Consider the following 26,347-nt stretch of genomic DNA (forward strand, 5'->3'; position numbering starts at 1 on the left):
CCTGTCTTCCGCTAACCTCACTGGTGGGTCTTGAGCCTTGGTTGGGAAAGGCAGCCAGCCCCTCCACCTCAAATAATTCAGAACTTAAGAGTCACAACCTAATAATTCCCCATAGGGAAACTATTCCATTCTCAAAAACCCTCATAAAATAAAGTTCTATGGATACCAAGAAATTTTTTTTCTACGTTGCAAACTGCATTAAAAACAAGTACGTGATACAAATACAGAAACATATTTTACATCCACCAGCCATAGAAACACAATTAAAAATCCTACTGCATATGGGTTTAGAATAAAACCCAATGTTTTATCCACCCTTCATTTTAACTAGTGTTTATAATGATATTACAGTCTTGGAAAAATCTGGGTTTTTTTAAAGACCTGACTTATTTTTCAGAAATGAAATTCATACAAAAAAAGTTTAAAACCCTACAGAAACATCTTCCAGTTCAGAGTATGATGTGGGGAAAAAAGAAAATATCTACAAGCTAAGTATAACTTTTAGCTGTGGAAATTGGTTATTCAAATGAGAAAAATCCTCAATTCAAATTCATTACCAGAATTTGAATCAATTGGCAAATAAATCTACTATTCCAGTACATTCAGAAGTCAGTACAGGTCATAAGACCTAAAAAAATCATAGTCACTGGGTGACAAAAAGGTTCCCCCAGATTCTCCACAGTTCCCAATAGTAACATAGTCTGCAAAGAAATCACAGAATCACAGAATCAACTAGATTGGAAAGGACCTTGAAGGTCATCTAGACCGACCGTTAACCTAGCACTGACAGTTCCCAACTACACCATATCCCTAAGCACTATGTCAACCTGACAAACACCTCCAGGGATGGGGACTCCACCACCTCCCTGGGCAGCCCATTCCAACACCTAACAACCCACTCTGTAAAGAAATACTTCCTAATATCCAGTCTAAACCTTCCCTGGCACAACTTCAGGCCATTCCCTCTTGTCCTATCACTTACTACTTGGTTAAAGAGACTCATCCCCAGCTCTCTGCAACCTCCTTTCAGGGAGCTGTAGAGGGCGATGAGGTCTCCCCTCAGCCTCCTCTTCTCCAGACTAAACACCCCCAGTTCCCTCAGCCACTCCCTGTACGACCTGTGCTCCAGACCCTGCACCAGCTTCGTTGCCCTTCTCTGGACACGCTCGAGTCATTCAATGTCCTTTTTGTAGTGAGGGGCCCAAAACTGAACACAGGAATCGAGGTGCGGCCTCACCAGGGCCGAGGACAGGGGTAAGATCCCTTCCCTGTCCCTGCTGGCCACGCTATTGCTGACACAAGCCAGGATGCCATTGGCCTTCTTGGCCACCTGGGCACACTGCTGGCTCCTGTTCAGCCGGCTGTCAATCACACCCCCAGGTCCCTCTCTGACTGGCAGCTCTCCAGCCACTCCTCCCCCAGCCTGTAGCGCTGCTGGGGGTTGTTGTGGCCCAAGGGCAGCCCCCGGCATTTGGCCTTAGTGAAACTCCTCCAGTTGGCCTCAGCCCATGGCTCCAGCCTGTCCAGGTCTCTCTGCAGAGCCTCCCTACCTTCGAGCACATCAACACTCCCACCCAACTTGGGGTCATCTGCAAACTGACTGAGGGTGCTGTATTGGGTCTGGCTGAACTGGAATCGGTTTTCCCCTATAGCAGCCCTCACGGTGCTGTGGTTTATGCTGGGAGCTGCAGGGTGTTGATAGCACCCTGGTGTTGTGGCTGCTGCTGAGCAGCGCTTACACAGCACCAAGGTTCTTTCTGATATTTTCCCCAGTGGGACGGGGTGGGCAAGATCTTGGGAGGGGACACAGCCAGGACAGCTGACCCAAACCGACCAAAGGGATATTCCATACCATATGACGTCTGCTCAGTATAAAGCTGGGAGAAAGGAGGAAGGGGGTGGGGTCACCCTTGGTCCTCCGAGGCAACTACTACGCGTATTGGAGCCCTGCTTCCTGAGAAGGCCCGACATCGCCTCTTCATGGGAAGTAGAGAATAAATCTGTTTGCTTTTGCTTCCGCGCACGGACTTTTGCTTTGCTTTGCTTATATTAAAACTGCTTTTGTTTCACCCACAAGGGTTAGTTTATCTTCTTTCCCCTCTTTACCCTGTTGAGAAAACAAAGGGAAGGGGGGGGGGAAGTGATAGAGCGACTTGGTGGATACCTGGCATTTAGCCAGAGTCAAACCATCACAGGTGCACTCGATCCCCTCGTCTAGATCATCAATAACGATGTTAAACAGGAGTGGCCCCAAAACCAAGCCCTGGGGGACACCACTCGTGACCGGCCGCCAACTGGATTTAACTCCGCTCACCACAACTCTTTGGGCCCGGCCATCCAGACAGATTTTTACCCAGCAAAGCACGTGCCCATCCAAGCCTCGAGCAGCCAGTTTCTCCAGGAGAATGCTGTGGGAAACGCTGTCAAAGGCCTTACTAAAGTCAAGGCGGACAACATCCACAACCTTTCCCTCATCCAGTAAGCAGGTCGCCCTGTCGTAGAAGGAGATCAGGTTTGTCAGGCAGGACCTGCCTTTCATAAACCCATGCTGACTGGGCCTGAGCATCTGGTTGTCCCACATGTGTTGTGTGATGGCACTCAGGATGAGCTGCTCCATCAGCTTCCCAGGCACGATAGTCAAGCTGACAGGCCTGTAATTTCCCTGATCATCCTTCTGACCCTTCTTATAGATGGGCGTCACATTGGCCAATTTCCAATCTGTTGGGACCTCCCCGGTCAGCCAGGACTGCTGGTAAATGATGGAAAGCGGCTTGGCGAGCACCCCAGCCAGCTCCTTCAGCACCCTCGGGTGTATCCCATCCGGTCCCATAGACTTGTGTATGTCTGTGTGATGCAGCAGGTCACTGACTGTCTCCTCCTGGATTGTGAGGGGGCTCGTTCTCCCAGTCTCTGTCTCCTGGCTGAGGAGGCTGGATTCCCTCAGTACAACTAGTCTTGTTATTAACGACCGAGGCAAAGAAGGCATTAGGCACCTCAGCCTTTTCCTCATCACTTGTTACCCTGTTTCCTCCTGTGTCTAGCAGGGGATGGAGGCTCTCCCTGGTCTTTCTTTTGCTACTGACATATTTATAGAAACATTTCTTCTTGTCCTTGATTGCTGAGGCCAAATTAATTTCTAGCTGGGCTTTAGCCCTCCTGATTTCCACCCTGCATAGCCTCACAGCATCTTTGTAATCACTGTGAGTGGCTAGCCCCTTCTTCCAAAAGCTGTAAACTCTCCTTTTCTCCCTGAGTTGCAGCCAAAGCTCCCTGTTCAGCCAGGGTCAGAGGAACCCACAACTGGCGACAGCAACTACAGACATCTGACTGCACATAAGTACAGTAAAAAAGCCCGGTCAAAAACAGTTAAGTAGTCAAGAGTGTGATGAGAATGTGGTTCCTATAGAGAACACTAGATGATTTATTACAAACTCACATGAGGAGCACTAGCTTCAAACACCAAGGATCCTTGGAAATGGGCCTCAGTGACATAAGAAATGAACAAAGGAACACAGGTCACATAGCAACACATCCAGAGAGCCTAAATATTCTCAGATACTCCTACTATATAGAGAGCTCAAATAGATGACCACAAAGATCATGGAAGTGCTTCACCAAGGGTTGCAGGTCCCTTATGCCCACATCCTAGTATACTGCTCAGTAGCTCTTACAGCACCTGCATAGAAAACTGATCAGTATTTCCAACAGAATTATTTTGAAAACATAAATTATGTTTACAACTAAAATAATTACATTTCTTTAAATTCACTCTTGTTAGACCTGGACAATACATGAAAAAAAAAAATTTTTTTAAATATCTACATTTGAAGTAGAACATTTTCTCAAAACTGATGCTGTCATTAAAAGGCTTTTTAAACTACATTCTTCAATTTTCACTCCCACCTGAAGACATTTAACATTTAATTTATAAATCAAATGAAAAATTCCTAAAATGTCCCTCAAAAAACATACTGATTTTTCTTAAAACCTTAATGAAGTACACAAGTCTTTGCAGTGGTGACAGCAATGTATCAGGTGATAGTTCCAAGGCTTCAGAGAGCACAGGCTCGTTTTCTATATCAACACATTCTTCTGATGCACACATTTTCCACTGCTGTAGCTAATGCTGGTTTGTCTCCTCCAAAAAATTATTTGATACTGCTGCAAAATCACTATCATAGAAAGACTACAGTGTTTGCTTTTTTAGTCCTTTTATTCACCCATCAGACTATTGTCCCTAACCTTCCATATTCCAGTAAAGAAAAATTCATCAGTCCTTTGGCTAAAGACACTGGCACATTCTTGAACACAGTGATCTTAGTATTCAGCTGAACTGGTAACAAATATAACTATGTTCATATGCAAATCAAGTTTTCAAAAATATTTATGTCACAGAGAGCTTTGAAATTTTCCTTACTATATTTACATTAAAGAAATTTAACCTTACTACAGTATACAGAGGTTTGCACACTATTTTCTACGGTATCACTGTAGAATAAAGTTTTCAATAAGTATTTCATATTAACTCAACAATTTTACTACAAATACTCGATGAAACAACTTTACTTGTGACTATTCCTCCTGTTCTGTTGCAAAGAGATCGAAACTGCAACATACTCATTTCCAATAAGATATTTTTAAAATATATGCCACAGCATAATGATAATGCATACAACACATTGCGTTGAAAGACCGTATGCTGCAATTATGAAAGATATTCTGAAGCAGATAACAGTCACTACCGCCTGATGCTACCTGGCATCCTCAGTAAACTACCTGAAGTAATGATGTTCATTCTTTATAATCAACAGAAAGTTTTTGAATATTTTTTTCCTTCTGAATTTTTGACATCTGTAAGTCTATAACTTCCTCTATGAAATAAGCATTACACACCTGAACCAGATATGAAAAGACACACAGGAAGTCTTATGCATGTACCATGTTTAATCCATCTGCATATTTATCCAGTAGAACACTGCCTGTAACCCATCATTTAAAGACAACAGGAAACAAATGCCACAACATTCTTATAAGAAATTCATGCAACACCCTCATCTAGTAACATCAATTACTTTATCTATCTCCTACCATTAGCTGTAAGACTAATAAGGCTACTCAGCAGGCAAGGGATTTAATGAAATAGACCCTGAGTTCCTGGGAAGATCACCTGTAGTTCCAACTCTAACACTTCTGATCAAATACAAGCTCTCTTCCTGCTGATAAGCAACAGGCTTTTCTGTATCTTGATCAAACATGCTCTAAAGGAGGGAGAGTGTAATAATATGGTATAAAGTATTCAAGTGTGTAGGAGAACAATTGATTGTGGTGAAAGGGTGAAGGAGAGGAAACTACTTTAAAAATAATAGAAATTTACAGGTTTTACATTTAGGCCACTTGAGCAGCAAAACAAGTTCACAGCAAATCTTTCAATAAGCAACAATACAATTAAACATATGTACTAATGATCATTAATAAACCACATTAAGTCAGCATTTAAAAAGAAAAACAGTCTTGCACTGTTAGAGGTTCCCAGTTTCGACAAATATTTTCAATTCTGTTCCCTACCTAAGGCTCAAGCATTAAGATACCAATATTACAGAACACCTCCCAGTGGCTATCTAATGAAAATAAGGATTAAAATAAATAGCATCAAAAAAAATCCAACCCACTTATCAGTGAAAGGTCTCAAGTTCTCTTCCCATTGCCTAACAAATGTAAGAACTGTATACTTCCTGTTCCTTTCAGTGCGAGGCTGGAGAGGGGACAATTTGGCTTCCCTTCCTCTGCAAGGAAGAGATGAAAAATTCCTTACTTATTGATCCTTCTAAATCAATCCTAATGATTCTTCTAAATTAAAACAAACATTCCCTACCTTGAAATCTAGCACATTCCTGTCTTAAATTTCCTTTAAAAAAGCTGACTTAATCTCCCATCTCTGAGTGAACTTCATGTTCTAGGGGAAATCTTACCTAATTTTGGCAGAGAATAGGGCACTTTAAAATAATCTTCATAAAATTCAATGAGTCTCCTTGTAATATTTAGAGCATAGTCCCCTGATCCTCTTCGGATTGCATCAGGCCTTGCATATAACCGTACCTGTTAAAAAACAAAGCAAACCAGTGATCATTTCAGCATCTACATATTAAAGCCATCCTACCTCCAGAGATGAACTAAGGCTGTTGTGAGGTGGCAGGATTACTTTCTTAAAGCTAAATGTGACTGTTTAACGTTTGTTAAAACATGTCACAGCTGAAAACCAGAACTTCCACAATTAAGGTTACAAAGTTGTGAAGTCACAATCTTCTACTTGTTTTTGTTGCCAAATAAAAGACTTAACACTCCTTGTATCAAAATAAATATTCAGAGGAAACACTTACATGTGTTTGGTAGAGATATGATGGGAGAGTGGATTAGTATAATGGTTCTCTGCCTACACTGAATGTAGGCAGGATGCAGTGGCTCAGTAGGAGAGAAGTTGACGGTTTGTTAAAGGCACATTATATCGAGCCCTGAAAGTATTAGTAGACTGTGTAGGAAAAAAAAAAAAAAGTGTTCTCTTTTATTTTCTCTGGCATTGACACAGTTACCCACGATGAGCTATGGAAGACTGCAAAACCAACCATTTATAAGCCCATTCATGTACACAAACAATTAACATTCCTGAAATCTCCATGACTGCTTCAGGCCTCTGTATTCAGAAAGCAGTAAATTAAAGCTGTTTATACAAGCCACAGACTGCTGTGCTCAGTATAAAACACCTCACACGTCTGACTACACAGAGCACCCAAGTGAACAGAACTCACCTTCATAATTCAGCACTCATGTGTGACCCTAACTAAGGAGTTAGCAGAAAGCACCACCAGGTTATTCACTATTCCCTGTCCTTACAGTCTTTAAAGCTTCCTTAGTGCAAAGATGACATTCAGCTCAGAGCTGTTAACCAAGAAAGGGATAGAAAGGAGAGATGCTTTTCATTCTCCCTCCTCATACTCTGTCTGATGGAAGCAGTACTTTGTATCTAGTGGCTGTGGCAGAAGGTCTCTCCCTACAGTACATAATGACCTGATACAAATGAGACTACTAAATGTCAGTCCTAATAATAATATCTGACTCGCTAATACTTTCTGTGTTAGGATTAAATCCCAGCCAGGGTTGTGAGGAAAGCAGCAGAGCAGAGATCAGAAAATATCAATGAAAGCATGAAGGAGAAATAGCAGTTTTGAAATATTTCTAAATGCTCTATTCTGGACCAAGAAAAGCCAATGGGATTTTCGGCTTTTCAGTGGAAGCATTACCAAGTATTGATTTACTGCTCTCTTCCTGAATCAGTTCAATTATCCAAGTTGAAACCAGGTATCAAATCTCAATACACTATACCTGCCAATTCTGTTTTAACCCACTACCTCTTTGTTTTCAGTTGCAGACACATTATTCTACTTTTTTACTATGACCATCTTTAAATTTTTATCTTTGTGTTGTATTAGACTCTGTGCACAATCAACCATACATAGTTACAATTTGTAATGTAAAACCGGTAACAGTGTAACCTAATGAGACAAGTAATAAAGCAGTCTTCTCATAATCACCACCTGAAAGCATATAAACCATTACCTGAACACCTCCAAGTCACTATTATTGTTTATTGCTTCCTTCCAAAGTTAACAGTGACATGTTCCCTTATCTCCTAAACTAAATATATTTTTTAAGAAAATAGATATAAACCACAGAGATCCTAATTCAAACACCTCAAAACCTTTCGTTTATGGAAGGATGAGAAGAATCACAATTAGATTTGTGATGAACACTGTTTTGTATCATTAAACCTTTATACACAATTTTGCATAATTGCTTTACTGGCACAGTTGACTGTATCAGCAAATTAGGAAAAAAAGACTCAGCCAACCAAGTATGCAAAAAATCATTCAATTTGACAGTGTCCAAATGTGTCCGTAATAAGGACAACAGAAGGGAAGAAAAAAAATAAGTACATACAAGAAAAATCGAGGTTCAACTTACTGCACTACAACGTGTGTCTTTTGGCAAATGCAGAAAAGGCATTTAATGGTTTCTGAGATGGAGCCCAGGTATCAAAGCTCAAAAAACACAGCACTGCAAACTTTCACTTGCCATCTGCCTAACACTGAATATAGTTTTATTTTGCCTATCAAGTTTCCCTGGTTGCCTCTCAGTCTGCCCAGAACAGCTTCGGACTGCCAGGGCTCCATGGTTCACACCAAGGTCACCCCTAAACTGGAACACAGTTCAGAAATTACCTACACCTTTGCCCAGGTCTCTCAGGGGCTATGAGGCAACAAGCATTGCCAAAGAATGCCAGACATCTTCAAATGCTGGATCTGCTGCTGCCCTTCACCCAACAATCACTGAACGTGAAATATATGGAGGAATCTTAGAGGCACCATCACAGACCTACTCCTGGCCTCAGAAAATTCTCTTCTGGTTCACATGGGACAGTTTGTGACACTCTGCCCACCTGGCTGGCTGTTCTGGATGATGCCTTCTCAGGTGTCATTCACGATATAAGGAGCTAACTTTCACACACCGGTGTCCGTTAATGTGTATGGGCTTTTCATGACCATGTTTTACCTCCAAATCCATAAAATGGGATTATATTATTCCCTTAGCTTATAAGAAGATTCCGAGTATTAAATAATAAAGACTGTAAAGTTTTCAGATACTGTTCCAAAAAGCTTAAGTAAATGAAACAGAATGAAGATTAAGACATGAGATTTGATTAGCATAATTGTTTTGTTTGTTTACTGCTTTAATTTCAAAAACTAGATAAATTGTGTTCCTTTATAACTATGTTGGACTGAACAATAATGCGTAATTACTATATACTTTCCCACAGACTGTTCGATCACTATACTAAGAATTCAATTTTACATTCATTTAAGTAAGAGAAAGAACAGAAAGTCTTCTGCACAGTCAGACCTAAATATAAATATAAATAAAAGCAGTACATGTTCTCCCACAAAAGATAAATAGGTTTCTAGCCTATGTGCATAATTCATCACTCACTGCAATGGCACCTACTGCCCTGCAAATACTAGTGAAGCTCTTTTTCACAATCTTTGCAAGATTAAGTTATACTATTATTTTCATGTAAGAAAGTGGAGAACAAAGAGCGACTGAGACTAATTCTGGGTGCTTATCTTGACACCTCTCAATGTCAAGTATACTTAACAGTTTTATTGCACACACTTGAAGTACTGTTCCCATTATATCTTATTGCAGTAGTGAACACTTTATACAGCTTGAGTCTGGTCACAGGTGCCTTAGTTTGGGTATTAAGAAAATTAGTAACACACAATTAGTGACTAAATGAGACTGTGTCAATTTATGTGATTTGCTCAGCATCTCGTAGCAACTCTGGTGGCAGAGGCAGGGAGGGAATTCAAAGTTGGCATTCAGCCTCAGCCACCACCTGACAGCCTGCACCAAGCACCTTCCACATTTGGGAATTAATAAGGTAGGGACAGTTCAGACAACAGACATATTCACAGCACACTGGTATGCTGATGCAGTATAGTTCCTCATGTGTCTAAATGACAAAAATACCAGAAAAACATTATAAAGTTATCACATTAGTAATGACACTGTCATAATACCTATGAATATAACAAAGTTCACACAGATTTTTTAACACCTTTGCACCTACACTTACAGCCATTAGCAACCTTTCAATATAAGTTCTGACTAAGAAAAAAGTCTAAACCTCTCATTTCTGTCTCAAATGGAACCAGACCGACCATCTCCTTCCTACCACAAGACTGAGTAACCAGGTTTGCACCTGCAGCCCTATAGACTATAGACTTCCCCTCTGACATTTATAAAATGCTGTTCCTGGACCACACAGCCACTGATAGAGGAGACTAGACACTTTGCTAGAAATAATTTTCAATTGTTAACAGCAGAGCAAGAAGATATTAGAGATCCTATATTAAACTGCTGTAATGTAAATTTTTGTATTCTTCTCTAAAGTGAGCAAAAATACAAGTTGTTTCCCCCTGTTTGTTTTCCAGAAGCACTGGGCTATTTTAATTAGAACTTTAAATAAAGACAATGCAATAGCCACACTCAGATACAACCACAGAAAAAACATCCCAAACAATTAATTTTAAAATATTATTAACCTAACTCAAGTTCTTAGAATGACTTTGGCAGCATTATCAGATAAAATACTAAAATATTCCTGAAACCTGTATGGTAAATTCTGATTGAACACTTTGAAGTGTTCATCTACTTCTCTATAGTTAGTCAAAAGTATTTGCTGTACAAAAAGAGTATTTCCACAAATAATTTGTACATATTGCAACATTTTCTGTAGTTTCAGCATTTGTTACATAAAATAAGTCAAAGTAATATTTGTAATACCAGGTCACCAGAACACATGAATGTGATTGTAAAGTGAGAGTTGTTTCCCATAGCGAGAGACAGTTGTGATATATGCTAAGAAATGTGCAACAAATCACATCTACCTAAAATCAGATTAACTACTGTACATGAGAAAATCTTCCTGTCTCCAGCAAGTAAAAATTATTCATCAAAAAGAAAATTAGCACTTAAAAAGAAAAAAAAAAGTTTTCTTGTTTTATTACTTCAGTGTTACAAAAAAATGTGAATTAATAACTATATACAAAGTATAATGGGTAAATTCTGACAAGTACAAACTGTAAATAGCAACGAACATCTTAATTTCTGGTGAATAGTATGTTCACTAAAAATATTTCCACTGTACCAAAGACTAGTGATAATTTCAGCACATAATAAACAGAGGAATGGCTTCAGAAAAAACAGAACTGTTCTATTCTGACATTTTAAAATCACGACTTTTTTTTCCCCTTAAAATTGAAGTACTTGAAAACAATAAAAGGATTAAGGTGATGAATAACTGTAAGGAAAAGCCTGCAGTCATTTTTTCCACATTCTGTGAAATATTTCAGGTCAAACTGAAAGCTTTTTTTCAGTTCTGCTTTGCAGGTAGGAAGAACATGGATTACAATCAGCATTTTGACCAGAGATATAAAAAGTAAAAATCCACTATTTACACCTGTCTAATTGCAAAAAGACTGTTGTCCAATCTTCTCCCTCTGCAGGAATTCACCAAAGATGAAGACTAGAGCGAACCACAGTATGTTCTCCCTCTGGCACTAGAGGAAGACACTAATAACCTTTGTTAGAGGTGCCATAAGCCTGCCAACCTGCATCCTCAGGGAATGAAGGAAGCTGACAACCTGGCAGAAATCAGGATGTTACAGTAAGAGGCTTGCAAGCCTGACATACACTGGAGCCCACCTCTTACTTGAGAATTAAATATGCCCTTCTACATTTGAACCCTGGTCTTTAAGACATGATTCTCTCTGCCACCTTCTATTTCATGTGTGTGTATACCCTTTGAAACCTTCATTCTCAGAGTGGTGTATCTTTCTAGGGGAGCATCACCCTTGCTTCATATCAAGATATGTTTTTATTCTTTTATTTATTGTAACAGTAAAGTTCGCTGATCACAATAATCCCATATAATAGTCTGCATTCATTCTGCAAGACATCTTTTCCTTAAATGTTTAGTCATCTTTTCCATGTTTTAAGATCACTCCAATTGCCATCACTGCCTTCCCTGATGCCCTGGGGGAATCACAGCTCACTAGATGAGAAATACTGCTCCAAGGGAATAAAGTGCACCTCTGTTTTAGAAAGGGAAGGCTTGTGAAAGCAGATGGCTCATTGGGCTCTAACTGCCTAACAACACCCTCTGACTTCAACTGAATGACTCCTGTTAATTCTAGGGGCTTTAAATCAGACTTTCAGAAGAGATCTGACCAGTCTAGCCCCTGGGCTAGGGACACTTCTACCAAGGCAACTTTCACCAACAGCATCTGCCATGTCTTCAGTCCATGTTTTCAGATCACCACTGGAGTAGTCCTTGTTAGGCAAGTGCACAGGAAAAAGAAATAACATACATAGCCTTTTAAATGGGGGTAGTCTGGTCATGACCACTGAGTTCAGATCATAAGAAGCAGGACCACTGGACTGGATCTTACATTTACAACCCATGTGCTATAAGGAAAATAGTTCTCTGCATCTTGAAAACATCCTGACACAAAATCTACACAGCAGTAACCACTGCTGTACCTGCCACAACATCAGGTACAAGGCAACTTTGTTGCTGACAAAGGGAGAAGATGGATCTATAATCCCAGCCCTTCACAACACCTGACACAATGGACATCGTCACACACCTGACTACACAAAACCACTTCCAAAGGTACCCCCATCCACAGAGAGCCTTTGCCCAGGCCTGAATATTGTCATACCACATACGCCTGTGGGACCAAAGGAGACCTGAATCTCTCTCTCCTTTAGCTTGGCACTATGACAGCATCTTTCCAAGCAAACATGGCTAATGTTCCAAGGACAGCATCTACCTGTTTTGCCACTGTGTAGATTTCCCTTTTTTTCTGTCTTTGGTCCATATTGCTACACATACTTAAGTTCAAAAAGACTGGGAGCAAATGGGAGTATGGAAATTGAGAAAATGTCTGATGACCACCTTAAATCTTGTTGTTTGTGGAGGCAAACATGGATTACGTAACCTTGTAAACCAACACAGGAATCCACTTCACAATTAAGGATAGTTTCCCCACCCACCTACTTCAAGCAGAATTAAAAGTAAGTTTGACAGGTGTTTTAAAGCAGCTCAGAGTGCTTTGCCATTATGAAACAGATGTTTTTGTACATCAACTGGTGTCAGCAATGCCACCCTGGGAATAGTGCTTGGTTTTTAATCCCTTCCTCAAAACCAGCAGACTCCACGTCTGTTCTTGGGAGGCCCCTCCAAACTAGCTCCAGCCCTTTGTGTCACTATACCCACAGGCTCAGCCCAGCACTGATAGATCTGGGCTCTCTCACAATGATTTTAAAAAAATCTCAGTTCAGGAAAGCATTTATGCATATGTTTAATTTTAAATATGCATTTAAACTCAAACATACATTTACATGCTTCAGACGGCCCTAACATTTCAACAGAGCAGTCACTGAGAACAGAGTCTTACGCTCTTTATTTCAAGATTCATAATACTTCTGCAGCAAGTGACACTCAGTCACTGAAAAACACATACTTTGCACCTCTGTACTTAAAAGCTTCCAATTTACTTGATAATCTGAGATCTCTTTTATCATTATTTTGCTCACTATTTTAGGCACAGCTATTGCTTTTATTATTGTTACAGTGATAAATATATGTTCACATTACACATTTAATGTAGCAGACAGATGTCTGGACACAATAGTCTCGGCTGCAACCTCCTTGGGTCAGTGCTGCAAACAAGGCATTGCATGTCAAATGAGTTTTTAAATGCAATAAATGCAAAAGTAATAACACTTCACTACATATGCAAACAAACTACAAGGCCAGTTCCACTAAGAATGTGTATCAGTTGCTTCACATGCATGCATAACTCCACAAGGTTTGTGTGTTCAAATGCAATAAATTTTACAACACTGATGAGTGAAGGAAAGATAGAGGTAGTTGTACTGAAGTATCAATTCTGCTGTAGTGAACATAGTTAAACTTGATAATGGAAAGAAATTACAGAAAAATGCCTTGTTTCAATCTCCGATTCATTATTCATCATGGACAATACCCAAAGGACTGTATGGTAATGAAGTGTGCTTACTGAATAACGAAGGGACAGCTCCTCTTTATAATGAGATGACTTTTCACCAAACTGAGCAGTCACACACAGCACTGCACTGAGCCTTTTTTAATATAATTATAACCAAAAATGGTTTAATAAATTCTGGAAAAAAAATTTCAAAGCTATCTGGAAACAGTGAGAGTTCAACGACCTGATACTTTCTGAGGAAATGATGTTTTTTGGTGGAGTCTGGGGGGAACTTTTGTTAAAGTAAACAAACATCATCTTTGCATCCTCATTCAAATCAACTTTAACTGTTTTTTTAAAAAGTTAAGAAAAGAGAAGTTGCCACTAAAAATAAAGTTTATATGAAAGAAATGGTCACGGGGAGTTTTGCTGGTAGAGAGGTGTCTCAGGAAACTAAATGCAAGCACAGGGGTGCCTGAACATTGTTGCAGGGCAAGGGGAAAGAGGCTTTGAACAGACATAGCAGATGTTCCTGGATAAAGACTCACAGCATGACCTTGAAGTAGAAAGAAGTGAAAGAAACTTCTGGGGTTCCAGCTGACAGTGGGGAAATGAGGAATATTAAGCAAAGAGATTGCCGTGTATTTTCAGGGCAGGGGTGGCAGTTTTTAACATCCATTTTTGAAGTAAACATGACTGCACATGAGAAGCAGAGAAGCATCTAGTTGCCTCATCAATTTCTCATCTGAAAAAAACCAAATGCAAGTGTTTGCTTACTGCTCCAGCCAAAGGTGCAACAGTATATTCCATCAGGAGGCAAAACTGTTACACAGACATGCTACAATTTCTAACTTGAGATCATAAAATACTTCGGAAAGTTAATGAGCTGCATTCGCATATAAATCCAACCAATGCTCAGCTGGCATAAAATAAAATACTGGCTATGTCACTGACCACAGCGCCATTAAGATTAATTTAGAACACTCAGAATCTGTATCATCTTGTTGAAATGGCTCAGGGACAGAAAGTGAACATGTTAACAACTAATGTATAGCAAATGTAATTATGGACACCATTTCATAGCCATTTCAGCAAACTAAGACTGCCACGATTCAACCACCACCTACTCAGTCATTCAGCCTCAACTCTTCCTTTACATCAGCAGCAGAGTTCATCTCATCTCACAGCCAGCTGTCGACCAGGTGAGTCAGCTAACTACGTCAGTAACCAGGTGGGTAGTGCCCAGGCAGCCCAGGTCCCTCACCTGGCCACCCATCAGGTCGGTGCTAGAACCAGCATGAGAAAGCATTTGTGGAGAAAAGAGAAGATCATGACAGACTGGATACAGATAATTTTGCATTATTACATAACTTCAACCTAGGAAGAAAAACTTCGCTATTGTGGGGAATTCACTCTAAATTGTTGAGATTCCCAGTGAGTAAAGCTCCTTACAGTTCTTCGTAGAAGGTGAAAAATCAGCATAGCTTTAAAAAACAAAGCATAAAAATTTACACTATTTATTTATTACACATAAACACTCTGCATTGCAACACCAGTAATAAGATAATGCGAGAACGGCTTTTTCCTCCAGGAAGAATCTACAGTAGAAGTATCCCAAGGATTAATGCCTATTTCCATTTCCTTTGGCTGGACTGGGATTGGATTGACATTTAAAAGAATTCTCGTATTCAGCAAATTTTTCACTGGCTATTTTAATGTTCATTTACCTCACACATAATTCATAAATAATATTTCACCTATTCTTGAATAAAATGTTACAGAAGTACACAAGTTTAAAGGAAGTGCTAACAAGTGACCTACAACCTTCAGCAGCCCTATGGCATGACCCATTTCACCTGGCTAGAGACTGCTCTGTCACAAGCACACAGATGTTACCTTAGAATGATTCCATTTGAAATTATAATCTGTAACCATTATAACTGCTGATTTATATTTTGGCATTGTCTAGAGGCTGTCAATATGACACAGTTCCCCTATGCTCAGTTGATTACATAAATAGGAACAAGAGTTGACTGTTACTCTCAGATCTTTTTGTCTAAAGAGAGACTGGCAAAACATGGGGGAAATGAACTGTTATTATCTCTATTTTATAAATTAAGTATGCAGAAAGAAGGGCTTAATAGCAGCAAGAAAATCTGAAAAAGAGCTGGAAATAGAACTTGAATTTCCTCACTGTCCCAAACTGACAAATCATCTTTCCATCATAAATCATCAAATCACTATTCCTAAAACACATTTTCTGGAAAACAACACCTTTTCCATTACAAATTTTTAAAAAATAAATTTTAAAACCCTCTGTTTTCAGGTTTCTCAGTCACATTTTTCAAAGACCTACACTATACCCCAGACTGCATACTTGCATCCCAGAAATTGCTCAACTTCACTCCTGTCTAAGCGTAACCATCCCATTCCCATAACATCTTTTGTCATGTGGCTACTACTCTGAGACTACTTGGCTTTGTTTAAAGGGAAAGGCTATTTTACTATTCACTTGACAGTAATTACTTTAAGAGATGTCAACAAAGTGGTCCCCCTACAAAATAGCTACTAAGTGATGCACTTGTCTAGAGCATAACAAAAAAAAAAATGGGAGGAGATAGAGACAGACTGTACATGACAATCTAGCAAAGATGATTGCAGAGGCATGTCAATACTTCTGTGTTTCACAAACTCAGCACAATAGTGAAACCATAGTCTAGTAGATATACATTTCACCTTACTCATCATATGTTTGCAGTAATCTTGATCAGTACTACAAAAAAAAAAAACAAAAAACCAAAAAACTGTGGTAAATAAAGAGAACCAATGGCAAAAAACAGTCCCAAGAAAAGCAAAGCAGAAGCACAGCTCATCTGTGAGCTCAAATGCATGTACTCAGTGCATAGCTTATAATAGCAGTGATAAGCAAATGCAACACAGGAAAGTGAGCTACATGTAAACTTAATAGAAAAACTGTTTGCAAGGTAAACAGATTAGTACTGTAAGGTGCTGAGTTTTAAAGTACCCTTTAATATTTGTTGGCACTGAGGAAACAGCACTTTGTAGGCAAGTCTGCCTTGTGCTGGATTGAACCCACAATACTTTCTGAAAAACTACCTAGTGCTTAGGAGGAAGAAAAATATGCACGTGGGAAATTTTATGCTCTGACTGGTATAAAATCCATAACAAAAACGGGTTACATCAATAAGAGCAGCAACCATATTAACAGTGAGAGTTCCTTCAGGCTAAAAACTTGTCAGAGCAAAGAGACAAACAATTTGGCCAGTAAAAGCAAAATCCATAAACCATGAAATAGGGAAACAAGAAATCAAATTTTTTGTATGGACACACACTAAAGTCCACCAAAAAGAAGAAAAAAAAAAAAAATCATTAAAAGCTCTGTTTCTGACTCTCAACTAGTATTTTAAATGTTTTTAAAAACCCTCCAAATCCACAGAATACAAAATTCAAACAAAAAAGCTAAACATGTTAATAGTATCCAAACACGTTTGCACAACTAGCCTCTGACAAAACCATGGGTAGAATGAGCACTTCAGCCAGAGAAGATAAATTAGGGAAGAGGCAGTTATCTATCAATAATGCCTCCAACTCATGGCTGGAAGAATTCCAGCTCCCTTCTGAGCATACCAATGTCATTGTAAAACATGAGAATTAGAAGAGAAAAATAAAAAAAAAACATAAAGACAAATTACAATTATAAGTAGAGAAAGCAAAATAGAAGGGCTGAATCAATTAGAACATTATTCCTATCTCAGGACTCCCATCTGAGAAAGATCAAGGCCACAACCAGGGATCAAAGTGATTAACTGCCTAACCAGCAGCCAGCAGAGACACAGATGAGAAGTGGCAGATCATATATACATGAAGAATCTGAACTGGCAAACAGAGGCTTTTTGCACCTTAAGACAAAAGAAGCTGCACAATTCAAGTACTATGACATATACAAATTTATACAAATATGATGAACAAGACTCTGAGGTATGCTGGTTTTAATCTACAGAATACATGTTAATATAACATGAGAATCCTTTAAATTAAAATACTGAAAAATGCTTAACTGCAGGGTTATTAATCAAATCCCTTGCAATATATTAAATGCTCAGATGTTTATGATTATAAAAAAATATTTTTGCACATTTTATCATTCAAATTACATTCTTCACCTTAAAACTTCCACCACTCAGGACGTATTTCCTATAAGGAAAGTGAGAGTTAAACAGGAATGTCCTCTACATGCCTGTGGAAAAGGCCAATTTGATAACACTTTCTGATCAGCCACAGCTCAAACACCTCATCTGGTTTACATCTGGACAGCTAGCCAGTCAGCTAACTATCTGAGATTAAACTAGGTCTGGATGACTATTACATGGGTTTCCCCAAATAAAACAATTCAGTGAGAGCTGACCATTCATACCGATGTGCCGGTCAGCATTAGATTAAAATAGTTTCTTTAGAACAGGATCATATCTGAAAAGAAACAGGATTAAAACTTTCTCTTATAAAAAAGCCTAGGCAATTCCTTCCCCAGAAAGCTAACTAGCACAGAGCAACAATGAGGTCCAACTGATTATGAGAAGATGGAAAGAAGGGAAGTATTTCTGAAACGTGGTTTCCAAACTTTTAGATGCTGCAAGCATGGTGGTCATACTGCAGGCAAAATTAAACTTGCACTAAAGGTTTAAGTCTTAAATAGCCTGCCAGTTATGGAAATAGGAAGACAAAAGCATTTTCGCCACAATCACTTCTTCAGTTCCTAGCACAGTAAAAGAAACTACACAGATATTTTCCTTTGCTGACAGTGGAGCAGATCACTGTTTGAACAGTCTTTCCTTCTCTTTTCCTAGCTGATGAAGAAAGCTATTCCCCTGCTTAGCTTCCAGCTGACATTCATGTCAATATAACAGCTTCATTAGTCTCTTTAACACTTTCTTAGAGTCTAAGATAGCATTCCCTTTCATGAGACATACCCCAAATGCACAGTGTAAGGTAAACCTTTGAAATGGCAAGCTTTATTTGCTCTCATTGTATCCGTACCCACAGCATAAAGTCTGTCTACAAGCAGAGGAGCTGCAGATTAACAAACATTAAGAATAATTATCAGGGACAATATCAACAGTGTATGGGCAGCAAGAGCATTTGTGCACTTCAAGTGCTGACATGAACAAACACAAAATCTTTTGGAAGCTTCCATAGGATAGAAACACCAGAAAGGATCAGCAGGGACACTCTAAGGAAGCTTTCTAGATTTAACGTATCAGAACAGGACCTCGACTTTTTCCTCAAGTTGCTGGTGCTTGACTCTATGGCTGGCAGGACAGTGAAAGAGAAGGACAAAGGGTCTGATCCTGTCCCGCAGTTTGTGTACTCTAATTATTTACAAACAAGTAGCAGTAAGGAGTGGGATCCCTGTGCTTGAATATTTGACTTCTGTAAGAGGCAAATTATCACTAATGCCATGGGGATACAGGAAGATTATTAAAAACAGAAGGGGACTGTTGAGTTAGGCTGAGAAAGTTTAAACTAAGTTCAGAATCTTCAGATCCACCCATGAAGCAAAGAAAACCACTACCAGAAGCTTCTAAGAACACCATTTGTATAAATAACACTAATATTCTGACGTCAGTTTCACCTAAAGCTCTCTAGTAGCTTGTTGCTACCACGTCTAAAATATCTACTCCACCTTTCCCATGAGTGTCTTCAAAGCTGCCATTTCCTACTAGGCAAAGCAAAGGGAAAAAAACCAACCAACCAAAAAAAAAACCCAACACCACAAAAAAACAAATTATGAGGGAACAAGAAAGAAATCCCAGGGATAAGCATTTCTGCTGGATTGTATGTTCACAGTGCTGATTGACTCAAACAAAAGGCCAAAACTTAAAAAGTTCCCTGTTTCAAGGACCAGTCAGTCTCATTGTCAGCATCCCAAAGGATTAAGGCTACAAGAGACAGTCAGTCATCTTCCAGCTGCTGTATTTCAGGGACTCCCAAACACTACCCAGAGAGGTGCTGTTCCCAAGTGTCTCCATGTATTATGCTTACAAATCCAAACAGGATGTGACTTTTACAGTTGCATCTGATCATTGCCCAGCTTGCTCATGAAATTAAAAAAAATTTTTTTTAAAAGTGTGCAGTCGCAGATCATGTTAAACAATTCTTAAAGTATTTCACCGCTGCTTTTCTTCATGGTAAAATGAAAGGGCCTCATTGCTCGCAAAAAAACCCCAAACTAACCACAAGATCAGTGCAGTTCTGTAGATGGTGAGCTCAGTCTCAGGAAATGGTAAACTTTTGGAGGAGAAAGCACATGGAGACAACCGTGCCTGGGAGGAGAGAGCTCCCATAGGCAGCAGAGCATGGTGCAGAAGAGCTAGCAGGAGCACTGACATCATGTGTTACAATCCAGCATTGCTCAGAGACACGTGTATGGCAGAGGCAGAGCCATGTCTGAGCTAATAAGCCTTGACTTGCAGCACAGTAAATGACCTGGGACACAAAACTCTGCTGACATTGCTATCCCAGTGCCCATTAAGAGATCACCATGCTGTACTAACGCTGTACTCCCATGAGGATTACTCATCTCTCCTAAAAAGAACTGGTGTGCTTCATTCATTTTATGCCAGCTCAGGAATAAGGTCAAATGTGACCTGTGCGATAGCTGAAGTCAGCTAACAGCCATCATTCTCCACATTCTTCTCCATCATTTTTTCTATCTGGACACCATACCACAGACACTTAAGCAGCAGCAAAGGCTGCTCCATTGGTCTTCTCAAACTCAAGTTTCACCGACGCACTCACACACTCTGCAAAGCACACTCATGTAATACCCTGAGAAATTACTCTTCTTTGAATGCTGATTTTTACTTTGTCATTACTGCTGAGATCACTAGGGGTTTTTCAGACTCTCAAGCAATAGGTGTTCTGAAATCTCTAGGGTAGTACTGAATGGAAAAAAAGCAGTTTAATAGGTGGTGGCCTTTGAGCTCATAAAAACTGAAGCATCTTCTTCACATGCTGGAAAGAGTAAGTATTTTGGAAAAACTAAAAATCCTAGGTCACTGAGAGCTCAGGAATTATTGAAATACACTGACTTACTAGGTCGCTCACATAAGCAAGCCAACAAGCATAGCAAGGAAAAGATCTAATAGCACTTAGCTCTTTTTTGGTCCTGCAGCTTAAAAATGAAACTGAGCCAATAAAGTAAATACAACATTAAAGGTTTGTCTACACTGTGAGAGACGAGAAAACAGGTCTGCGAGAAACTAAGAAAAACAGCCTGAGAAAGCAAAAGTTAAGGCTGATCAAAAAAATGCCTCAAACACTCGCAAGACAAAACTCTGAGTCCTAAGGTGGATAGTGTGGAGGTCGAAGCTGATGAGGCTGCCCCAATAACACAAGATGCAGCTGGAGGAGGGAGTGGTGTGGAGACAGGACAGCTCTCCTCTGGGGCACCTGGGCAGATTTCAAGGGCCATCTGTCTGGTGAATGAACTTTGCTTCATTATCCACGAAATGCATATTAAAGTTAACACCCCTCAATATGCTAACAAGGGCTGACATGATCATGATAATTACATCATCCCATGAAACACCTTACCCCTCCCCATACACGGGATACATAGGTGTGTGGGTCGACCTAGGGAACGGACCCAAGGAAAGTGGGTATAAATCAAGGGGGGGGGGGGGGAAGGTGAGAAAGGAGGGGCAGATGCCAGAGAAAAAAGACGGCTGCCTCCTGGAACCCTCACTGGCAGGATCAGTGCAGGAACCCAGACTGGTGATCTGTATTTCCCCTTTCCCTCTACCTCTCTCTTTTCCCTCATCCATTAAGAAATGCAAGGCATATTGTATTGCTCGCCACAACTTGCTTATGTGTTCAATTAATACATTGTGGGTAGTTAATAAATGCTTGGACTTGGAGACTTGTTGTCCACTCCAACTGGGGATTTGTGAATCTGAGTCACTTGTCCCCCTCGTCTGAGCGGGACATGACATGCACTGAATGCAGCAATATTTGAAGAGTTGATCTGCGATGCATTTACTCACACATTACACAGCACGACTGCAACTATACAGTCTCTCCATTTACATTAGCGGTCTCTCTACACCTGACCTTACTATGTTACCTATCCCTGTTAGTTTACATACCAGTAGTTTTCCTAGCTGTATACTGCACTGCATTCATATGGATATATTCAAGGACTTAAGATCTACAACAATATCACAATCAACACAAGTATTTAGAAAGTACAAGAATGGATGGAACAATATGACCCTGTGAACAATTCTGTCTCATTTAACTCCTATGATGACAGAGTTAGCAGCAACCTGAGTTCATTCTGTGGACACAAACAGGGCTTCCAACAGGCTTGTCATTGTAATCTAATCTGAAAAGAAAAAGGAGCTCTGATACAGAAATTTCCTGTACACTTGTGGGTTCTAGGATTTACTTACTAAAATGAAGCTGGAGAGGAACAACCCAGAAAACGAGTATGTTTTCAGCTGTACAAGGTGTTTGGAGGCCATCTGCAGTCATCTGAGCCACGATAAACAGCCAATAGCATTTTATACTAATATGAAATGCTACCCAGAACACTGAATTTTAACTGGGAGGGAACAGATTTCATTATTGCTATTATTATGATTATTATATTATTATATTGGAAATAGGTACTGTGGAGACACAGCATCCATGATTACAGAGCCTGTGATTCCAGAGTCAGCTATTCGAAAAGAAAATTCCAGCTTGCAAACAGTTTGCAGATGTTCAAGACTACATTCATTAAAAATACATTGTCAGATCCAATCAGGAACAAAATGCAAGTTTGCAGAAGTCTTTCAAAGTTGTTGTGGATTCCTTTTTGTGTTTTGATTCCAGCATAGGCACATTCTAAAATGAATTAGGTTTCCATTGTGCATTTCACACAAAAGTGCAGCACTGTGCCAATGCATAATAATTTGAAACATTGATATTATTTGAAAATAACACAGAAAAGGTACTTGTATTATTTCTTTTGATAAAATGAAATTGACAAGTTTGCTAAAATTATTTTTTATACTGCTTTCAATTACAGTGTAACTCAGTCATGTAAATACTACCACTGTAGACTGTAACCCTCTCTGGTAACTCTGCTTTCATCATCCAGGGGTTCAGCTTCCAGCATGCCAAGGTCCAGCTTTGGTATTGCCTAGCTGTGTAACTACGGAAGAAGAGCTATGAGAATGCCTGGAGGCAGATAAAAACATGAAAGTTACAGAGGTTAAGATTATTGAGACATCATCATCACTAGTGCAGGAATTCAAGAAGAAAATACCAACAGAAAGGTATAAAACCATGGAGAGAGGTTAGCTGGGCCCACTGGGAATCATCACCTCCAGTCATCACGACCACCAGTGTCACCAGAGCTGGCTGAAGATGGCAGCTCAGCAACACTGAGGGTCTGCTGAAAGGAGCAATACAGGACAACCCTTCCTCCCTAGCCAATTCTTGCCACAGTAGCAAAGATTGTGAGCAATGGTGAGCATACTAACACTGAGTCTAGTAGCTCATTAACTCCTAGGTATCTTTTATGCATGCTATCAAACAAATAATTGTTTTACACTTTTAAGGTGAGTGCATCCTGCTTGCAAAATCTTTTTATACCCAGCCCAAACAAACCAAAGAGGGGTTTTAAGAGGCCTTACCTTGGCAACAACAGAATTCCATTACTAGCAAAGCCTGTAGCCAGACACTAAACATGTAAGTCACACTCATTCTTACAGCTTTACAGAATCAGGACGTCTATTTCCCCTGCAATCAACTAATAACTAAGTCACTTATTTTTATATGAATACAAGAATAAAATACAAAAGGCATGTATTTTACTTAAAACACTGTCTGGGGTTAGCCATACTGGGCAATTGTGCGTTGCCAAGCACTGATTTGATTTTCATTATACTGCACTGACGGCAAAGTCATTTATCTTTTTTCAGCTCCCAGTCTCCTTTTATCTTTCTTATGCTTCTGTATTTTTCCTCTATCCTGCAGTGTTGCTGAATGCTGATGAGCAGAAAATGGTACAAAACCACAGACAGTTTCTTTCAGATTAAAAGTTCAGGTATGGAAGGTGCAACTTTTTTCCATTTTGGAGTTCCCAAAGAAGCTGTCATTGGCATTGTCCAGCTACATAAAGATCAGTTAAATACTTCACTAGCTGTCCTTCTCTAGAACAGACAGACTTTCAAACAATGACATGGTGTTTCTTTCATGGTTCTAACGTGCTCTCCATTAAGAGAGATTACCTTTCTATCACTGCAGCCTTGGATGTTTTAACAAAAAATAAAGTGACCAATGCAAAAACAGTTTTTTGCATATCAGAATGACACTTTCTACAATGTTTTCTGCATTCAACTTGTTAAATTTGTAGATTACTATCATTCCATAAAAATCAGGACAACTGGAAATATAAAGAAGAAAAAAATTTTCCCAGTGTTCTAGGACTTAGCCTTTTAGCGTGTTAGCATCTCACCAAGGATGTGCAAAAAATTTACTTGTTCAACTCACCAGCTGAACTTGTCAGTCTTAGTTTGTTAGTATCAAGATTGCCTTAACCCTGTTTCCCACCAAAACAAAACCAAAGTATTTAAGTCATTACAGACAATACAGTCCTCTTTAAATAATCAGAATGTTTAATTTCCTAAGATTTGTTCAAAAAAATCTTGAAACAGAATTACAGTCAAAACACTACTGCTTATGGTTTGAGTGATGCTTCACAAAGCAGACACATCAGATGTCTTTCAGGTCCTAAAGGTCTCTATGGTGTACCTGTCTGCATACAAGATGGTACCTATACATCCACTGTCAGCCAACAGAGGTCTGTTCAATATTCTATTAATAGAACCTAAAGAGTGATTCAGAATATTCCAGAACAGATACACCTACATCAAGCCAGCTGACACTGACTAAAAGACACAAAGTGTTGAAGATGTTGGTCAACTTCAGCGTAGCAATTGCTAATGTTACTATATTTCTCACACAGCAGTGACCTGAACCATAATTACCTGACTTCTAGCAACAACCTTTATAGTCTCTATTCACTTGTTTAGGCACGTATATTATCACATTGTCAGAAATCTTTTTCATCAAACCTTTTCAGTAAAGTTCCTTCAAAGTTTCCTGCCACAAAACTGAACACACAACCGCCCTTTTCTTGCTAGTCACTAACTCTTCTGCCACACTAGCAGAGACAAGCAATAAGGAATGTGTCCAGAACTGACATGGACGTATAAGCAGAAAAAGTGTGCAGTCTGTACGAAATTATTCAGAATTGTCATATGTACAAAATGCTGCAGGTGAATCTCATGACACCGAGTGGCTGGTTGGCAAAACAGCAGATGCAATTCAACACGGGTAAGTGCAAAGAATCGCAAATAGGGAAAAATAACCATACCTATATATACATAGTAATACAGCCTAAATTAGCTACAGCTCAGGGAAGAATTCTTAGAATCACTGTGGACAGTTCTCAGAAAACATCGGCTCAGTGCTCAGCAGATATTCAGAAGGCAAACATAATGTTACAACTGACTAAGGAAAGAATAAAAAACAAAACATTATTATGTCACAGAACAAACTCAAGCATATACACTTCAAGTACTGCAGGCAGTTGTGGCACCACCCCTCTCTTTCACTCAGTGTTTCAAAACAGGCACTGCAGAACTTAAAAGGCACAGAGAAAGGTGATAAGGATAAGAAGAGATTGGAAGTGAATCCCATACAAAGGGAGACTAAGTACTTTTCAGATCTGAAAAAGGACATCTAAACCATCTATAAAATCAGGACTGGTACACAAGAAGCAAATTAAAAACAACCAATCGCTGATCATCACAGCAAAAGAAGGCAGCAGCCAATGAAAATGTGGAATAAATGCATTTAAGTAAACAAGACACATAAGAAAAATACAGATCTTGTTGCCACCAATTGTCACAGAGGACAAAGTGCAACAGTTTCCAACATGGATAATGCACATTCACAGAGAGCAGGTCCTTGGGTGGCTATTAAACCAGTGGCCCATGTATAACTCCAGGTCAGGGTCACTGATAGCTCGAATCTAGGAGTAATACTCCACTGGTTGTTATCTCTAAACTGGTCTCCATATAGGATACGATAAAATACTTCCTGTGCGGCTGTTCTTTACAATAAGCATGGGGGTTTTTTAAAAGACTGAAAAAAAAAGATTATTTCAGTGTAATCTAATACAACTTGAAGGCCAGCTCTGGCTGCTGGTCTCTTGCACAGTACCTCTTTCTTGTGGATAATACAGGGTTATTTTCTCCAACTATAGTGACCAACCCAGCTAGACTCCAGGAAATAACTGATAATGGGTTCTTAATAAATAATCGGGAAGGTGAGGTACAGATACAGAAACAGTAAAAACATCTCACCCCTCTGAAGGCTCTCACATGTAATTCACACATACCAAGCACCTGGCATTAACTTTTTCACTTGAGTAACAATGAGAGAAGCTTGGGTGTGAAAGAGCAACACCTCCACAAGTCAAAGAGGCAAAAATCATTTCATAGACAGTTTTATATTGTTCTTACTCCACAGTTATGTCATCATATCACTAAGAAGAACAGCCATGCATTTCCTCCTCCCAAGTTAGATTCATGGACTATCCACACACTGGGTGAGATAGCTCAGTCAAAAGGTTATTAAATTTTCCA

At 39.5% G+C, this 26,347-nt stretch overlaps 1 protein-coding gene across 1 annotated transcript in view; it reads right to left on the minus strand.

Moving 5' to 3' along the window:
* TRHDE (thyrotropin releasing hormone degrading enzyme) overlaps window positions 1-26,347 on the minus strand; it is a 221,298-nt gene that overhangs the window by 176,276 nt on the left and 18,675 nt on the right. Inside the window, exon 3 of the mRNA XM_074902853.1 lies at window positions 5,970-6,096. Within this exon, the coding sequence (XP_074758954.1) occupies window positions 5,970-6,096 (127 nt within the window). The remainder of the gene's footprint in view (window positions 1-5,969; window positions 6,097-26,347) is intronic.

Source organism: Athene noctua, chromosome 3, assembly GCF_965140245.1.
Source record: "Athene noctua chromosome 3, bAthNoc1.hap1.1, whole genome shotgun sequence".
NCBI lineage: Eukaryota > Metazoa > Chordata > Aves > Strigiformes > Strigidae > Athene > Athene noctua.